We start from the raw sequence: 19,004 nt of genomic DNA on the forward strand, positions 1-19,004 counted from the left end.
TGTTCTTGGAAAAAAGTTACATTTTGCCTAATTCCAAGTGAGAGAAGAAATCTAATCAAACTTAATTATATTCTTGTCCTTTTCATCTTTGGGCATAGACCAGTTCAATCATCATCTTTTCTTCCTCCATTTTCTATCAGTTCTTAAAAGTATGAGTGAGGGTTCAGTAAACCAAATACAGATTTTGTGTAGGTGGCACAAATTTCTAGTACATCCTTTCCTAGATGACATATTCTGCTTTTATTCTACTGAAAAATTATTTTAAATCTATGCTATATTGTCAAATGATGAACAGCTAACAATTCACAAACGTTTGTGTTACAGCTCCACAAAATGTTTGTCCCAAGAGTGTTTAAGTTGGTAGAAGTCATATGTCAATGTATGTAAGTTGCGCTCAAGTTTTAAAAAGTAAAAGCAAGTAACTGATTTTCCTAGGAACACATCTTTTTCACATTTTCTATAGTATTCTCTCTGTACAGATTAAGATGTCTCATGAGCTTGTTATTATCAGAAACACAGTTCAGAGATGTGTTTTCATGGGTTGAAGGTGGTTGCAGTTGGTGAGGATGTTGGTTGCACCACACCCTGTTGATCAGATAAGGCAAGTATGCAAAAAAAAAAATTACTACACATATTTGTGTTAAAGATCATAAAGAAGTCTTCATAATATGCTGTATCATATTTAAGAATAAGAGATTGCTAAAGAATAAGTCATTTTGATGCAGATGTGAAAGTGGGAACAAACCTGAACTTGCATGAATGTCTATCCTCATTTGTATGTTTTGCTTTTTTTTTTTTTTTAATTTTAAGGACTTAATGGGCAATTCTAAGTGTAGAAATAACCCTTCAGACTTAATTTATCTGTTTTGCATATGTTGAATTTAAGCCCTGGATTATTAGCTATTGTAAATTAGTATTGTTTTATTGACATCAGTCAGATTGCTATTATTCACAACAGTTGAGAAACATTATTCTCTCTGATACAGAAGTCTGAAAAGTATCCCAGTTCAGGAAACTGCTGTCATAGTTACAGGAGGGACAAACTATTTAGAATTGTAACTATGTGCTCTCCATAATCCTTTCAAAGTGCTAGTTTTAGGGGTACATATTCTCACAGCCTTTAAGCATTTAGCTGAGTTGTTGATAACTTTGATCACGTTTTCACAATTTTCAGCCTTTTTTTCATCCTATGTTCTGTTCACAGTATGATTCTACATGCTTAAATCTGGCATAAGAGAAGAGAAAATCTGTAAGAGTGCGAGGGAATTGATTCAGTTTTGAAAACAACCGGACAAAGAGCCGTTTTGGTAGATTTTTTTTAATCTGATCTGGTTTGTAATACCAGCTCAATTAAAAAAATATGTCAACATAACTGGGGTAGTGTTGCATTGAAGTAGTGAGAACGAGCAGCCAGGGTCAGAGAGACAGAATACATTAAGCCAGTATTGCTGCATCGTGCTATTTAGTTAGCCATTTAACAGTTGTGTAAACTGAGTGTTTATAATGAGTTTTCAGTTGCAGAAGTTGACAATTTGACTTATACTCATGTCTCCTTTCCTATTGTCCTCACAGTTTATCATGGTTCACAGGTGATCTGTAGCAGGAAAGTCATTTTAAGCCAGACAAGCACCTATACTGTGGTAATGAATAGGATAAAAAGAAATCCTTTGAGGGAGGAAGCATGATTTTTGTTTTCAATTTTGACACAGTCTTCTTGTGTGTCTTAAACAGGACACTCAGCTTTTTGGTGTCTGTGCTTTTCTGTGTCTGAAATGGAAACAAGTGTTGTTTCATAGATTTAGAACTTAATTCCTTATTGTTTCTAAGTGTCATCTGTTTTATTTATCAAGGCTTTGGCTTGCAATCTGCATGTGGTGCACACTCAGCCTACAGCTTTGATTTAGCAAGCTGTGCTGAAATCAAATCTTGTATGGTTTCTATGAGTAATACCATTTATCCATAGAGAAGTTCTCAGCGTGTGTATCGGAGAGAATGTGGACCCTTCCAACCTGCGTAACCTTCTTTAATAAAGATACAGTTGCTGCAGTTGACCTCTTGTGAAAAGTGGATCCATTTGTGTTTTTATTCTGTGGCCTGAATAGCAGATAAAACAGAATGGGCACTGTTCACTGGACGTGGGAATTCTCCCTTGCTCTGACTCATGTAGAGCAGCAGGGAGGGGGAGGAAAAGGGGCTCCACAAACCCGGTATCCAGTTTTGTAATTGAAAAACCTTTTTGATCTGAACTTTGCACATTTAATATTCCAGAGGGTATTTAGAAGTTTGGTAAAAGTCCATAGCAGTGCTAGAGAAAGATAAGGCTTGCCATTGTACTAAAACAATGTTGTGGTGCCAAGGCACTATATTTATGCTTTTTTTTGTTGCAAAAACAGTACCCATCAAACTTTGTATAATTTGGTATTATACTGAGTAAAGGAAAAAATACCCAATCATTCTCTAGCTTGCCATAAAAAATTCTTTAAGTTTAATATGCAACTACATTGCAGACCAGTCCATTAGCATGATGTATTGCTTCACAGCAGCAGAGAGTAAGACAGTGTGGTGAAATTACCAATATGGTGGAGGCATGATTTTTTTTTTTGTGAGGAATGGAAAAGATACTAATTTTTTTCCTGTTATAATCAACCATTATTTTGCCAATACATTTTCTAATGTATCTTGCAGTATTTTTCAAAGCTGGATGAAAATTTCTGTTCCACCATTGTGGTCAGTCAATTTTTAGCATGCGTAAAAGAAGCATCGTTGCCAAGTTTTCCTTCAAGCCCATGAAGTCAGAGTTGCAAGGAGTAGGATAAAGCCCCTCTAGGCCTTGGGAGCCAGTGGGGAATTGCAGACTCTCTGTTTATTGCACCTGGCACTTTCTCAAAATCTGCTTCATTGGGGCCAAACCACTCATTTCCTCAAGCAGATGAGGAGGATGCTTTCTCTCCCTGAGTCAAAGCCCTATGACTTTGTAAATAAGGCAGTATAAATGTATATTTTAAGTGTACTTTCTAGAGGGATTGCAGCTAGCACATTGCAAACTTCTATCTCAAAAGACCTGAACTTCAGGACTAGTTAAACTGGTTAAGTTAAAAAGAAGTATAGACCTTAAGCACAACATCTAAGACGTGAATTGTGCCTGAATTGTCTGAATTTTAAGCACAATAAACAAGTATTAAATTGAAAATAATTTTTTTCTTCCCCTTTTCAAGAGCATTCTGGTGGTTTTGAGACCTGTGGCACAAACTCTGGGGAACCTACCTCTGTTGGAGCTCCATGAGAGAGAAAATAGAAGAAAATATGCCCTCCCCCCGTTTGTTTCAAGGCAGAGTCAGGGCCCCTTTTATGCAACTTTCTTAATATGTAATTTTATTTCTACTACTGATGTGATCATTTCATGGATCTTGTTTTGATATACATAGTCACAAGTGTTGGTCTGTCAGATAAGGCTCAGGAGCTAACCAGACTTCAGTTTCTTGTCCATTATTTTCTAATTCTTCCTTCTTAGGAAATAATCCAGCAGATGTAAATGTGGAAACAATTCTGTATAATCTTCTGCTTTAAGGCAGTCTTTCCCAGATTTGGACAATGCAGAGCAACTGTGTTAATCTTCCATCAAGCAGATGGAAGCAATGCTCTAGAATAGAATCCCTTGATTGTTCATTGAAATTTAGACTCTATTTTTCAGGAAATTCCAGTGTTTTGAATTCATGTTTCCACTTTAATATAGTCAGGCTGTAAAACTGTTTTCATATTTATTGTATTCTATATTGTAATTTAATACAAGAGTCAAAACACTTCAACATGTAACTAAAAACAAAGCAATGAAGTTGAAATGAAGGGTTCTAGCTTTACCAAAACTAAAAATGTGGATTTAATGAAATGTTTTAATTGTATTCCCTTCAAAATAAACAAACAAAAAAATTTGCTGGTTCCACGAAAACAATGAAATTCTAATTTTTGTTTCTCTGTTGTCTGGGAAAATGTTTACGTTCTTGGCAATTTTGAATTTATCTTTCTCTGCAGGAATACTGATTTTAGTAGGAGAGACTCAGATGACTTATGAGACAAAACATTACTGACCTGAAATTTCCTGATGGAAAATCAAACAAAAAAATTGCCAGTGAATGCACTGGGACTATGGAACAGTCTTCAAAGTCTCCTATGACAAGTATGCTAGAAGCAGAACATCTTAAAAGTATGCTGTAGTGGAAAAAGAAATGCAAGCTTTCTGTGGAAGTGGACAAGTTTAATAAGCCCTTTCATCTTTCAAGTCTGTGATTGAGTTTTGTTTTATTTCAGCCTGAAATAAAAGCTTTATTCTTCAAGGGCAGTAACAGCATGTTCTTTGTAACTCCTTAGCTTTCAACAATAGAGTATAATATTTTGGTTCACCATTGTGTTAAAACTGCAAGTGTTTTTCTGACTTCTTTGGCATAATGATTTATTAGTGTTGACACTCCAGGGTTATTTGTCAGTACAATTCAAAAGCTCAGGTTTTGCTCCTTCTGGCAGATTACATACAAATTATGCAAATCACTATAGTGCAGATTATAACCTAATTATGTTATACATCGTGAACAATGATAATTTCTGTAAACGAAAGCATTTTAGTTGCTAATGTATTTTTACTTCTTTATGTATTATACAAAAGACTCCACATTAAAAAGTTATAGCATGTGTGCAGGATAATATGCTGTGCATTTTACCTGCTTGTGCTGCTAAAATATGCAAAAGCAACATAGCAGTCAAATTACCTATATTTATATGGTTAGTGGCTTTTCTAATGCAAAACTGATTTTTTTCAGGACTTTAACAATCTGTTTATAATAATTATTTTTTTCAGGACTTTAACAATCTGTTTATAATAATTAGCAATAAAATGTAACTTCACATACAAACTTTCATAGGAGACTAGAAAGATTTAATTTCTTTTTGTCCTGCAAATTCAAGAATTTTATAGTCTACTCGTGAGTTTTTTTTTTTAATTGATAAAACTTATGCATTTTAGGAATAAGTACTTGGTTAGTACATTTTTCTCCATTTTTATTTAGCTTTCACTTCAAGTGAAATTCTTCTTTTTAATGTATTCAGATCTCTCAGTTGCATTAATAAGTGCTTTTAATGTATCTGTATCCCAGATAGAAATCAAGGCAGCTACACATAGTTCCCTGCTGACCTCAGGACAGTGGCAAGGCCAATTTCAGTCTAGAAATCATTCCTTTGGCACCAAATGGCTGAAATTACCAAATTATTCCCCCCCTCCCCTGAAAAAACAGCAGTATAGCTTTTGGCTTAATTCCTTTGGTTTTGCCTATAGATATTTGTATGCGTGTATATAGATAAGGAAGGGCATGCACATACATTATACTGGCCAGCACAAATACTGGATTAACAACAGTGATTGGACTTCTGTGTTCACACATCTTGAGACAGCCTTTCAATCTGCAGAGCTACAGACTGTAATGCAGATCAAGCCAATCAAGACAAAGCGGACATACTGAAAAAACAAGTCTGATTCATAGTCCACAGAATCCACAGCCTGAGGAGACCACTACTAGTCTGACCACAGTTGGTTTTCCTATTAGCTGTGTTTAGCACGGTATAAGGACCAAACTCGAAGACAAGTCAGGGTTGAGGTGTGGTAGCAGGCCAGTATTGGGAGTTGTGCTTTATCATATCTGAGGTTTGAAGGAAGACATCCGATTTCAGGACTGTCAGCACTGAATTTATACACATGCATGCACAGTTAAGACTTATTTTTAAAAAATAACCTTTATATCACCTATGTGCCATTTAACTTCCTTTGCAAGTCATCGGGAGCTGAGAAATCTAGCTGTAATTTTAAGCTTCTTGGTTCTTGTTAGATACTCTTTACTTAATTAGAGTGTTTATACTGAGTTTTACGTAACATGTCGTAATGATCTAATAGAAATATAAGCAACGTTACATAGTTCGTTTGGGCTGCACGTCCTTGTGTTGTGTTGCTCACACCTTATTAGTCTTCTGCGAATGTTCCACTTTACTTTTGGCAAGCTGCTCAGAACACCATTTCCTTCTTTTCATTCTGACGGAGTCCAATTGTTCTTTGCTTATACTACAGTAGCCTTTCCCAGAATTTAGCCTGGAGTTTTTATACACTGGGGAGTTTCCAGTGTGTTTAGATTATAAAATGATTTCCTAGTGTGACTGTGATGGAACCACGCTTTCAGATAATACTGTCAAACTAGATTTCAGTACTGTTTTTCTGTGTTTCTTTGCAGTATTTTGCTATACAGAAATGATGCGTACAATCATGTTGTCTCTTGAAAGTGGTATTTTCCCAGTCATCCTCCCACATAGTTAGGATTGTCCCAAAACTTTTTCTTCTTCTGTTTCTCATTAGGTTTGTGTAGATCAATTGGTGTAAGCAACTTTCTTATCAGTCATCTTGAGCAACTAAAGGAAGACTGTGTGATTACTCCACATGTTAATCAGGTGAGTGGATAAATATTTAAAGTATCTGGGTTTGGGTTTTGCTTGGGTTTTTTTGGTCAATAATCTCTTCCCCACCACTATGCCTGAGGGACTACACCCAAACTAGCCTTAGTCATACAGTTTCTTCTCTTTCATTTCTATATACATACTGAAAACCATTCAGGAAGGTGACCTGAAGTGTGGTGGGGAAGTCCTTCTTCCTTTCTTTTCCCCAGTTTCTCCCAGGCTACTGGTTTTAAGGCACAAACAAATGGTCCATGTGCCATTTTTTGATGCTAAAACAGTTTAGAAATAAAATTCAAGGAGCACTGAACACTGAGCATCTCCAGAGCAAACAAAGCTTTGGAGAGAGAGCCTGTGTTCAAATACTATATATAATTCCTCTAAGCAATACTGAAAGCCTCAGGTGATTATATATCTATGCAAATGTGCTGTTTCCTTTGCTCCCCTCTTATTTCATAGCCATATTTAAAGATCACATTAAATTCAGTGACCTTCTTACTTAGGAAGGTGCTGCAAGAGCCCTGGCAAAATTTTTTTTGCTGCTGTGGGCAGATAAAAAATGGCCATGTACATAGCGGCAGACTTCCAGGACTTGGACAACTGTTCCCTTGTTGCAGTTTTCTGCCCACAGCTGTGCTGGAAGTTCATCGTCCTATTCCTACCACCTCCTGCCAGTGAAAGTGTGCGTATGCTAACATGGAACTGGGAGTTGGAATGGATGAAGTGCAGGCACATGCTTTTCCCCTTTGTACAGGTGGTGAGGATTTCTGGCAGCTGTTTGTGATTTAATGTCATAAACAGCCATAAAAAGGTTGCTCAGAACGTGACTGTCAGAACCGAGCAGCTCTCATTTTTTCTGTCCGCTAGAGTAAAGGTTACTAAAGGGCAATTATGAGTAATGTTAAATTAACCTAAACCCATATAGAATATTTAAGTTATTCAAAATAAGGCATTGAAATATGTGTTAAGATACAAGAAAGCTGGGGAGGGACTTTTCATAAGGGCAACTAATGACAAGACAAGGGGAAATGGGTTTAAACTGAAAGAGGAGAGGTTTAGATGAGAGATTAGGAAGAAGTTTTTCACTGTGAGGGTGGTCAGACACTGGCACAGGTTGCCCAAGGAAGCTGTGGCTGCTCCTCCCTGGAAGTGTTCACAGCCAGGCTGGATGAGGCTTTGAGCAACCTGATCTAGTGGAAGGTGTCCCTGCTGATGGCAGGGGGGTTGGAACTGGATGATCTTTAAGGTCCCTTCCAATCCAAACAGTTCTATGATTCTATGATTCTATGATTCATTCTATGATTCTAAGATGGGAAGGCTGATGACTGTTTTAAGAATCAGTGAGTTTGACAAGGTTCAGTTGTGTCTCCTTTTCAGAAATATTTCTCTTCAAAGTCTTACAGGAGTTTGGTGTAAGTTGTTACTGTCTGTTAAATGAGAATAACATTTCAATGTCCTACTAAGTCACTGCGAGGAAGAAAAATAATCTTGGATTTGTTTTGAAATTTCCTCTTACCTACAATGCCAAAATGCTGCCAGTCTTACTCGGTCATTAGTGTTAATGGAGCAAAGTTGTTTTGTGATGGTACTGGACAGCACCTCTTTTTCTGTGGCTGAAAAAGAGGCAAAAAGTTGAGACAGTAGTGATACTGGGGGTGGGAGGGTGCCCCTGCTGTATTCAGCTCGTCATTTCTTTCAGGTGACGTAAAACATTGTTCAAAATTAAAAAAACAAAACAAAACTATGCCACTGCAAACTTTGAACGGTTTTGTTATAGCATTAATTTACACTTTTTAGAGTTACAGGGATCTTCTAAACTATAGTTCAAGTTATCCTTCAAAAGAGTATTTATTCTGTTTCTTGCTTAGTGTTGGAGACTCACCGAGTCTGATAAGATTACTTAAGCATTACCAAATAACTAATGAATTCCTAAATTTAAATTGAGAATGGAAGTGCTATGTTAAATACTTCACTGTCCAGAATTTATAATACAAAAATCTTTGCTATGTTTTTTGCCTAAAATAGCGTATTTTTTCAGTGAACTAATTTCTAATCAATTTACAAATCACTTGCAAACAGTCATTGTATATATACAAAGTCTAAATATTTAAGAAACAAGAGAAGGAAAATCACTTCCCTCTTAGCTCTGTTAAATTTGCATAAGAAATTTAGGGTGTTCTTACAATTCCAACAGTTCTTTTGATGTTAAAACTGAAAGTTATTGTTTCTGTAAAGAAGAGGAAGTAGGAAGGCAGGACAAAGGCGGGTCTTTATTAGACTTCTATAATCTTTGCAAACCAGGTAGTAAGCAATGCTTCTATTTTACAAACCAAGTTGTAAGTATTGCCTCTTTTCTTGGTTCCTGGAAAAAACAGTATCATCGTGGCTTTGAAAGAAATAGGAAAGGCCTGTCTTTTCAAGAACATACTATTGTTAAGGTATTTAGTAGTAAGTAAGCACCTTTTAAAATTACAATCTACTATTAAAAATACTGACAAACACTGTGTAAAATGATGATAAATATTTTATTCTAGCATCATGAAGAAGTTACAGGCTTGTATTTCAGAGTTTGCAATTGACTTGGCAGTAGTATGTTTGGATTTAAGCTCAAGGAAGTCTTTGAAATCTCTTTGAAGGCTCTTGTGCCTGTCACTCATTAAGGAAAAATTACATTTTATAAGAATTTAATTAATATATATGTTTCATTTAATAAAGCAATACCGTGCAACCAAATATAAACTTTTATTCTCTGAATTTCATGTAGGAATGCTCATCAATATTTTTTTTTCTTTTATAGAAGTGCAAATTACTGTGTAGCCACCTTAGAGAGATTTAGTAATGTTGTTAATATTACCATTGATATTGAGCTCTATTATGTAAATTTGTACAAGGTAGAAATGTATTTTAGTATTTTGAGGCATTAGGAAACAAACCCTTTGAATATGAACTCACCTGAACTGTTCCTCTATAGACAAAACATTTCTAGGCTTAAATTGCAGTTTTTTTAAAGAGAAGTAATTGTAAGACTCTGTATTCCCATTGAGGAACTGACTGAAATCCAGCTACAGAAAACCTTTACCAGGTGAAAAGAACCCGCAGCATAGTGGAAAGAGTAAGACTTTTATATACCATCTCCCAGGTATGACTTCATAGGTCTGTGTGTCGGGATTGTTATTAGGCTCAACTTTTCCCCATTGTGTTATGACTGTCATAAAAAACAGTGCTTACTTAGAGTTCCCCTGTGGCTGACCAAGTAGCAGCTGTGAGGAGTTCTGTAATGTGAATTGCAAACTTTTATTAAACAAATGCTAATTTTTACACACAGATCACTCATGGTTGAGTGCCAGAAAAGATCAAGATCTTCCTCTACCACCATATGATGGACAGCCCTCGCCTGAGAAAAGTTTAGTGACTAAAATAGCAAGGGTGGGGCAAGCCAGGAAGTAGGAATTATTATTTTGAGGGGAAGCACATGCTGGCCACTTAGCCTGTGCCTCTTCTAGCTCAGGGTGCTAGTCCCTTGCATTCAGATGCTGATAAAACCTTCCATAAGGTTCTCACAAAAAAACAAAACAAACAACAAAAAAAACCCAACTTATTTTATTTTTTGCATTTAATTATCTTAGCAATATATTTAAGAAGGAAAATATTTTCTGCTACGAACATGTAATTGCATGTGCCAAAAGTCATTGCACAAAATTTGAGAGTCTCTTGGTTCAATGAAAGGCACAAGGTATAATCTTCCCCGGTGGGAAGTGGTTGTTGCTGTGTATCCTGCTTGTGAAGAAGGAGGTGACATCTCAGCATGCTGTTCTTCCCTTAAATATTCCTGGCGTATTCTGGAACTGTGCTGCCCGGAAATCTTAATAGACCAGCAGGTAAATTCTGCTTGAGTTGTATTAGTAATAAGTGCCGAGTAAATCACCTGATGCCATAGGGGTACTGCAGATTTTTCAGCATTTGATCCTGAATACATGTTGAGGAATGGCTATGTTATTTGTTACGCTTAGTGTAAAGAACATCCACTAAAATTGCTTATTACTGTTGTACTAATTGAGTAATACACCCTGCTTGCTCTTTTCTTTTTTCCCCTCCTAGTTTTGCGTAAAAACAATGAGAATGTTTTCTGCTCAGCTCAGGTGCAAACAAGTGAATAACTGTATGACCTAAACACTGGTCTTACACGTATAAACATGAAATACAAAGGCTACTCAAAGGTCAAGCAACATCAAAGGTTGAAGACATGGATGTGTCTGCTGCTTGAACCTTGTTCCTGAGTCCACCTAGTAATTTAGATCATAGCAGCTTTAGGCTGACTCAGCCCAGCCTTCGAGGGGCACGGGTTTTTTCTTAGCGCATATTGAATGACTGCCAGCCTATTGTTCCCAACTATTGTTGTCTGAAAAGACAACATGTACTAAAGATGAGAAACAGGAAATGTTCGTTTGTCCTCTTTGTAGCAGAAGAAATTTTCCAGATTCCCTGTGTTGAGGTAATTGGTCAGAAGAGTATTTTTCTTCAAAATGCGCAAGAGTTAGATCACTGGAACAATGGTGACAGCCAGTCACAAAAATGCATCACATGATTATGTATTTTATAAAAGAAAACACTACCCATTTGCATCTGAATGCAGAGGACGGTATGCTTCTTCCAGTGCACAAACTGTGAAATACTTATTTAAATAACATAGTAGGGAATATTACAGAGGTTCTCTTTTGGCTTTTGCTACATGCCAGAATACGTGGCTCTTCTGAGATCCTTACTTTCCAATAACTTCTGTTTCCTTTTGCTTCCAACAAGTGTCTTTGTAGTTTGTTACTTCTCCTCTTTTAACTGGTTCTTGGCAATTTGTGATCTTCTTTTCTACAAAAGGTCTCCTTCACACTTCATTCCACAGTGTGATTGCTTCCCAGCACAAGCTGCTGGGGACCCACACACACACTACAGGATTTTCCATGTACAATCCATGCCAACAGGCTTTGCTTCCTCATCCTAAGCAAATTGTTCTGGTTGGTCCTTTGCAAACCCAGTCCCTGTCCAGCCCCCTCCCCTTGCCTGTGCCACTCAAAGATCATTAGTGAAGAAACAGGAAAGGAAGTAGATTTGGGGAAGAGAAGGTAGTCTCAAATCACTAATAAAAATGACCTGATGCTGACTTCCACTATGTATTTGCATATATTTCTCAAACATGAAGCAGAACAAGAGTGCTAGTCGAACTGCAGGTGGGGCAGATAACAGCTCTATGCACCTTACTTCTGGGGGAAGCATAAAATACATAGCAAACTCTTGTGCAAATTCATGGCAAAATGCTTATAGATTAATATCCTTCACATGTCTTCTAAAACTGGTAAGTTACCTCTGTCTCCCAGAAGCAGTGGTTTCACTCATGTTGTATTTTTAAAACAAGAGAAAAAATATTTTTATTTATCAGTGATGTTTTCTACTAAATATACTCTCAAGGTTTTTACTAAAAGTTTATTTCTATTTATCTAAGGTTGAATATCACCCTTTCCAAAGACCTCAGGAGCTGGTGGATTATTGCAGGAGCAGAGATATTGTTTTTGAAGGCTACTGTCCTTTAGCCAAAGGTGAAGCACTCACTCATCCTACGGTCATTCAGCTGGCAAAGAAATATGGCAGGACTCCAGCACAGATTTGCATACGCTGGAGTATACAGGTAATGGAGAGTGGTAATGAAAACGTGTCTCCTCTCTCAGGGAAGGAATGGAAATAGTTCGGGTTTTGTGCATGAAACCGGAATTTATACAGGAAGTATTTTTGCCTTTAATATGTTGATATTGCATGAACTAACTGTGCCATACTGGAAATTTGAGATGTAGTACACAAAGCATGGCATTATTTTAAATATGCAAATAATCTGATAGTAGAGAATAAAAAGAACCACCAATAAAAGAGATGTTTTCAAACTAAATGTTACAAGCAGTATAAGGTATCATTCCATTTCTGTCACTCAGCATGAAGTACTAAGCAGTGAAATAGTGTATTAAGTTGACATAAACCACAATCTCTGTGAGAATTTAATGCAGTGTATATAACAGCAATTAAAAATAGCATATAGAAATGTCAGTGTCCTCTGAAAAATTAAATCAAAGCCTCAGAAGACATGAGGAATCTCTTGAAATGTTTTGAAGAGAGAATATTTTCTTTGAAACGATGTAAATTTTACTGATGAGAAGCATTATGATTTTCAGAATGGGATTGTCACTATTCCAAAGTCCACAAAAGCAGAAAGGATACAGGAAAACTGCAAGGTAAGATTTGGTTATGCACTCAAGTCTGACTAACAACTGAGTTACTGTTTTTAATACTTTGGTTTGCCTGCCCATTTTCCTCTACCCATTTCATATTGGGGCAACTCAGTTAAAACTGGCAAATTACAGTACCATAAAATTACCTAGTAGTATTTGTATTTATTACTTGGATGATTGTAGAACATCCTAATCTAATTATGGTTAGGTCCTTTTTGTGACAGGCACATAGGTCAGATGGAAGGCATTTGTATGCTATGCATAACACTGTATGAAAGCTGTAAAACTCTCTTGGGGATATCCCAGATAGAGACCTTGCAAGGAAATCACGGTCCTGACAGAGCTGACTCTTCCTCCACCTTCATCCTTCTACTCGACTTGCAGAGAAGGTTTCAGCATGAAGGAGATGGACAAACAAAAGTGAGAAATGAATGAGGATTGGCAGCATTATTCCCTCCACCTTTTTTTTCCCCTTTTCATACCAAATGTTTTTAATTCATCACTTGATTTTTCTCTCCATTTCTCTGATCTGAAAGTGAGCTTTCTTTGGAGGAGGGGAAACCACAACCACCTTATTGTTACTTCCAAAAATATCGTAGAGTATGAACTGTTTGGCAAATCAGGAAGAAACTGCGTGAAGATCAGAAGCTTCTGTCTGCTAGTTAAATCTCTGTGTGTGTGTGTAGATATAGGTGTAAGCCAACATACATGCAATGAGGATTTCTGCCAGTGGCTATGCCTGTTTATATAGCTCCTGCCTTGACTATTTATTCTGACATGCACACTGCCTTCTGTGGTACAAACACAGCTATTTGTGGTGCTGTATTGTGAACCAGATTAGAGAACAAAACCAGTTTAAAAATCCTTTCTTTTAATTTAATTTTATTTCTCCCAATGACACTTTAAATCCAGATTAATTCTATTTTTTAGAGTTTACTTTATGGCCCCACCAATTAATTTTGCACAACTGAGGGAATGCATTGCAACAAAACTTAAAACACTTAGGATGGAGAGGAGGAGGGGAGAACTGGCACAGTTATTGCATGTTTTTTATCACATCTCCCTTTTTTTCCTTTCCCCCATGCCTGTGTGTTGGCCTGAGTCTCAACCACCTCTAGTCAAGCTGGTGAAAGCATGGACCTCGTTAAGCCCTCAGTGTATAATATAATATATAACATTTCTGTGACTGGTCCCTGGTTTAGGTTTAAAAAGCTTGAGCACTGAGATTTGACTGCAAGGGTCATTCCAGCAGACAGTGATTGCTGGATAACACAGCATGGGAAGAGCTCATTTGGCAGCAGTTCAGGCTCCATGGGATTTCTATTGAGTATGGAGGAGCTCTGACAAAGACAACAGACCAACTTAAAGCAACTTCAGTTCTGAAGTGATAGTGTCTGAATAAGAAACCTGCTAAGAAAACACTGATACCCTCATTCATGTTTCAGGTCTCACCACAGAAGTTGGTGGCTGTAAGAACCTGTGCATGGACAGGTGGTTGCTTTCAAGTTCGAGTTAGTACTGAGGCACCATAGCACTCTATCTGGTTTTGTATTAGCTGATCCCCCAGTGTTTTATCCGAGTATGCATAGAAACAATAGATATAGCCTCCAGCTTGCTTGCTTTGTGAATGTCCTGATACCTTCTAAATATTCTCTTTGGCTAAATTTCTAAGGAAAATAACTGTAGCACTCCAAACTGAACATTGGGATATAAGTGAAATACTGAGCTCAGGTTTCCAGAGGGATTGCAGTCAGGGTATTCCTACACCTCTGGCAGTGCCCATATATAGAGTACTATCAGAAACAGCTTTGGTACTACTATTATCTCAGACCCTTGCCTGAGACCAGAGTGCTACAAAATCATCTTAAAGGAGTCTGCAAATAAAATGAGTCACACAAGGAGCAAAGGAGCCAGTGGAGTCTGTCAGCTTAATTGAATATTTGTGTATGACAAAATATAAGAAGAATTTCCAGAAGAAAAAATATAGAAAAAATCTGCCTCACATTTAAATGAATCTTGGTCAGTTTAAATAACAGAAACACTCCTGATTCTCTCAGTGTTCATGATGTTAACTATATATGCATTCCCGTAGGTGTTTGATTTTACAATAGCTGAAGACGATGTTGAAATTCTGAATGGAATGCATGATGGGAGACATGTTTCCTGGGACCCAAGCCTTATTGTGTGAATGAAGGTTTGAGCTTTTTCCTATGTCAGTGATCAGTGAATCACACCATGTAATTTAAATTCAGGGAAGGTTACAATAAGAATATAATGGTAAGATTAATGTCTGCTATTAATGATAATTGATTTTAAATCCTTAACATTGATAACAGACAAAAGATATTTTTGAGGGTAGCATTTTTGTACAGAGATCTTATATTTCCATCTGAAATCCTGATCTGTAGTTTGTTGAAGCCCATGCAAAGCCTCCTATTTATGCCATTGACCCTGCATCAGGCCAATTAAGCAAAAAGCATGAGGAGATATCCTTTCTTCAAAAATGTAAGAAAAAAGCTACCTACTAGTGTACAACACAGGTGTTAAATATGAAATAATTTTTCACATACTTTGTAAGAGGATACAATGTATGAAGAAGAAAAAGCTGTGTAAAAAAAAACACATTAATAGCGTTATTGTTATAGGATTATACTGCACAATATACTGCAAATCTCCATCAAAAATATAATCTCACTGTAATAAGCAATATATGAGCATCACCAAAAAAAGTTTTATGCATATTATTGCATAGTAATGGCATTGACCTAGAGACTTCTGTGCATATTATTTTCTAGCCTGTAGGTATAACAAAGTAGAAATCTTTCCAGAGAAGTCCATGTACAGATAAACTGTCTGCATGGCTAAGAGTTGACAGCAAGCTCTAAGAGCCAAAGAGGCATCTTTGTTATTACTGGAAATTCTGGTGAGTTTTGTGTAGCTTTTAGTGAGAATTAGTTTAGCTTTCATTTTGGATTTGTCCAGGAAATCTCATTCAGAGACTATACTGTTCCTCAGATTTTCTTATAAAATATATCTGTATATAGAATATAGAGAGGTAGATGTAGATATGGATCTATATAGTTCACAGGTCTGTTTTGAGAAATAGGTCTGCAGTGTCTTTTATCAGCTGAGTACTCAACTTCGAGTCATATTGGTTTGATATTTTAGGAGTTCCTGTGTCTAGAAAGGTATGGAAAATCTGACTGTGATTTATATTGTGTGCGGACTTCCTGAGGCAGTTTTCCCAGTGCTGTTCTGCTTTAGTCATATCATGAAACAAAGCTCCTTAGTTTTTTATCAAGTGACTTACAGCAATCATATATTCAAGCCTGCATTGTTTGTCCTCGAAGTAGAGCTTCTATACAGCTTGGCTAAAATACAGACAAACTTACCAGCTCCTCAGGATAATTGGCTGGTTTTTCCTGGTAAACATTTCCACAAAAATTTGTCTAGATTTGCCTCTGGAATCATTAATGTATTCTTTATTATTTTAAAGTACAAGATATTGTATGAAATGCTGTGCTCACTAATACCTGTATGATGTACTGTTCCAAGAAATACACAATCTCCACAGTAAGGTTATTTTCTAGAATTCAGGTGTGGCCTGCAGTTTGAGGTGCTTCAGTCTCTGGAAATGCCACTTTATATGTCTAAGAACAGTTATATACCTGGCTTAACTGTCGTGATGAGGGGTTCAATAGTTTCAAAAAGTAAGGCTTATTTATAAAATTAAGGTAATTTTTAGGCTTTTTTTAGCTTTTGTAGAAAACTATGGCAATGACTAAGTGGAAATTGGAAAGATTGCCCAGAAAAAACCCTTTCTACCAGTGGTCATCAGCTAATCCTGCTTTTGAAAAGTCACTTTACAGAACAATACCTTAGCAATATGAAAAAAAAATCTGTTACCGTGCTGTTGAGGGACTCCTTGCTTCACAGTGTGTCTGAATTCATAAAATGAGGACTAGAAGTGAATCACGTGTCTAGTATTCACTCCATGTGGTTTTTTGGCAGTGAAGACTTTCTCAGAAACTACAAAAGAGAAGTTGGAGTTTTACCTCTAGTTCTCTCTAAAGTAACAGACATCACATCAACATACTATTTTCCAACACAAATGATGCATAAACTGAACCAAATCTTTCTGTATGCTAGCAAAGTGAACAGGAGTGAGATGTAGGGGTAGCAGTGAGGAGAGATTTTCTGTAATGGAAGCAGAACCTAGAAGACCAAAAGGATATAAAAGTGCTGAAGATAAAAAATCAGAAAGTTTAACTGCATTTTTTTTCTTCATTGGTCAGTTAGCCTGAGGTGGTCATTTTTAAGTGGTTTGATTGTTTGGTTGTTGTTTGGTTGGTTTTTTTAAACTAAGAATTCATCCCTCAAGTGAATTCTTGGAATTATATGCATATTCTTCCCCAGGGCTGAATTTCCTCCTCCTGTCCATATTTCTGTAAGACGGGCTTTCTCTAGAGGGAAAATGTTTTCACCTTTCCACAATGACCATTTTAAAGATACAGCAATGTATCCATTTTATCAGTGTTAACCCATCATCTTGCCTCCAGGAATGGGGAATACACCTGAAAATTGAAGGTGCTTTTTCTTCCATATTATGTAGGTCATTTACGGTAGTGACTGACGGGGGCACTCCTTTCTAGTTGAGTTAAACCATTTTTTAAAATAAGATAGAGTTTATCAGTGTTACCTACCTAAGTGCAATCAGCTGCCTTTGCAGGAGCACTGTGGCTGGCAATGGAAGGGAACTTTCTGAAACAAATAAGGAAAGGAAAAAATAAACTGAAAGTCAGTGGAAAGGGTGAGGCCATTTTCTGTGCAGCCAAGTAGCTTCCTGTCTGACTCCAAGGGGCTCCCTCTCTCCTTTTTCTTGCTTATTTCTGAATTTCATATTTTATATTGCTGGAGATGAAGGCACCTAAGAATGTTTAATTGGAAAATAATGGGAATGGTTTTGTAACGTGCATACTTCAGAATTTATTTTTTTTTTTAATCAGGCTGCAGAAGTGTTTCTACTGCACCTGTCCCCCAACATAACTTTCAAGACATTATTTTTCTGACCAGCATGTGTAATAAAGAAACTGTAATACTAGTAAGTTCACAAATCCACTAACCCAAGAAGACTGCATAATATTCACCCTTCTTTTTGCACTGTGGTTAACACCAGCTGATTTTCTTTTTAAAATAGCAGCACTGAACTGTTCTGACAGGAAAGCTGATGTTAACCTCATGTTTTTTAAAATGGAGACAAAGGTGGGGTAGCTCTTGCTGGCACTAATTGAATAGAAGCAGTTAACTCTTTCTACATTGCCACACCCCTTCCAAAGCTTCGAGTATGTGCACTGCCTTGTAGTGAGCCCATGTTATATTTATGGTACAAATGATGCAGCCTTACTATTTGTCTTTATGAATGGCTGCTTATTCATCTGCAGCATCACATAGGACTAATTACAACTGCCAGGACATGATAGAACAGTAATGACTTCCAAGGAACCAGAGCATGAGAACTATCTCCAAAGCCACTACGCACTGAGAATTTAAAAAAGAAAAAAAAAAGGCAGCACTCACAAAGCCTGAAACGAATTTAAATCAATGATGCTGGTGCTACTTCCCAGTGATATAATACACACATCACTCTGTAAACATTGTAGGCATGGCCAGCATCAGGGGATGTGCTTTTCTAAGCAACTTTGCACAGATGCATCGTACCAATCTCAATCACTGTGCCCAAGAGGAATATTTAATAGTAGCTTTGCTATCCAGTGCCCTTTGGGAACTATTCTGTAGCTGAACTACTACTAGGAAATTCAAGAGTATGTTAGCAGCATTAGCATCCTATTAATGATTGCTCTATTTTTTTTTCTCCAGCAAAATAGATTTCCAGGACTTTCTATATGAGGCTTCAAAATTCCGGTATAATGAAATAGTGCTAAGTTCATAACTTGGCTGTGAAATTTGGAGGGAGGGAGGAGTGTACAATTACTTTCACAGTTTCCTGGTAACAAGGAGAGGAGAGATTGTTGAGTTGTTTTGTTCAGGTTTGTTTTTCTTTTTTTCTATGAATTACTTTTTTGCTAGTGATTCTTCATGACCTGGATTGATCCCATTGGATATCCATGAGTATAATGTTTTTATGTTTTATATATATGTTTTGTCCTGTAAATTTGAATTTACAGTAAATCACTTAAAGGTGGTGGAAGATTAATCCGAAGCAAAGCTGACAAAGTCATACATGTACTGCGG

The 19,004-nt window shown here is 36.9% G+C and overlaps 1 protein-coding gene across 1 annotated transcript in view; it reads left to right on the forward strand.

Moving 5' to 3' along the window:
- Nucleotides 1-14,940, forward strand: part of LOC104523509 (uncharacterized oxidoreductase ZK1290.5) — a 37,217-nt gene extending 22,277 nt beyond the window's left edge. Inside the window, exons 5-8 of the mRNA XM_010166112.1 lie at nt 6,389-6,480; nt 11,978-12,160; nt 12,696-12,755; nt 14,845-14,940. Of these exons, the coding sequence (XP_010164414.1) occupies nt 6,389-6,480; nt 11,978-12,160; nt 12,696-12,755; nt 14,845-14,940 (431 nt within the window). The remainder of the gene's footprint in view (nt 1-6,388; nt 6,481-11,977; nt 12,161-12,695; nt 12,756-14,844) is intronic.
- Nucleotides 14,941-19,004: the final 4,064 nt, after the last annotated feature.

Source organism: Antrostomus carolinensis, unplaced genomic scaffold (assembly GCF_000700745.2).
Source record: "Antrostomus carolinensis isolate BGI_N321 unplaced genomic scaffold, ASM70074v2 scaffold40474, whole genome shotgun sequence".
NCBI lineage: Eukaryota > Metazoa > Chordata > Aves > Caprimulgiformes > Caprimulgidae > Antrostomus > Antrostomus carolinensis.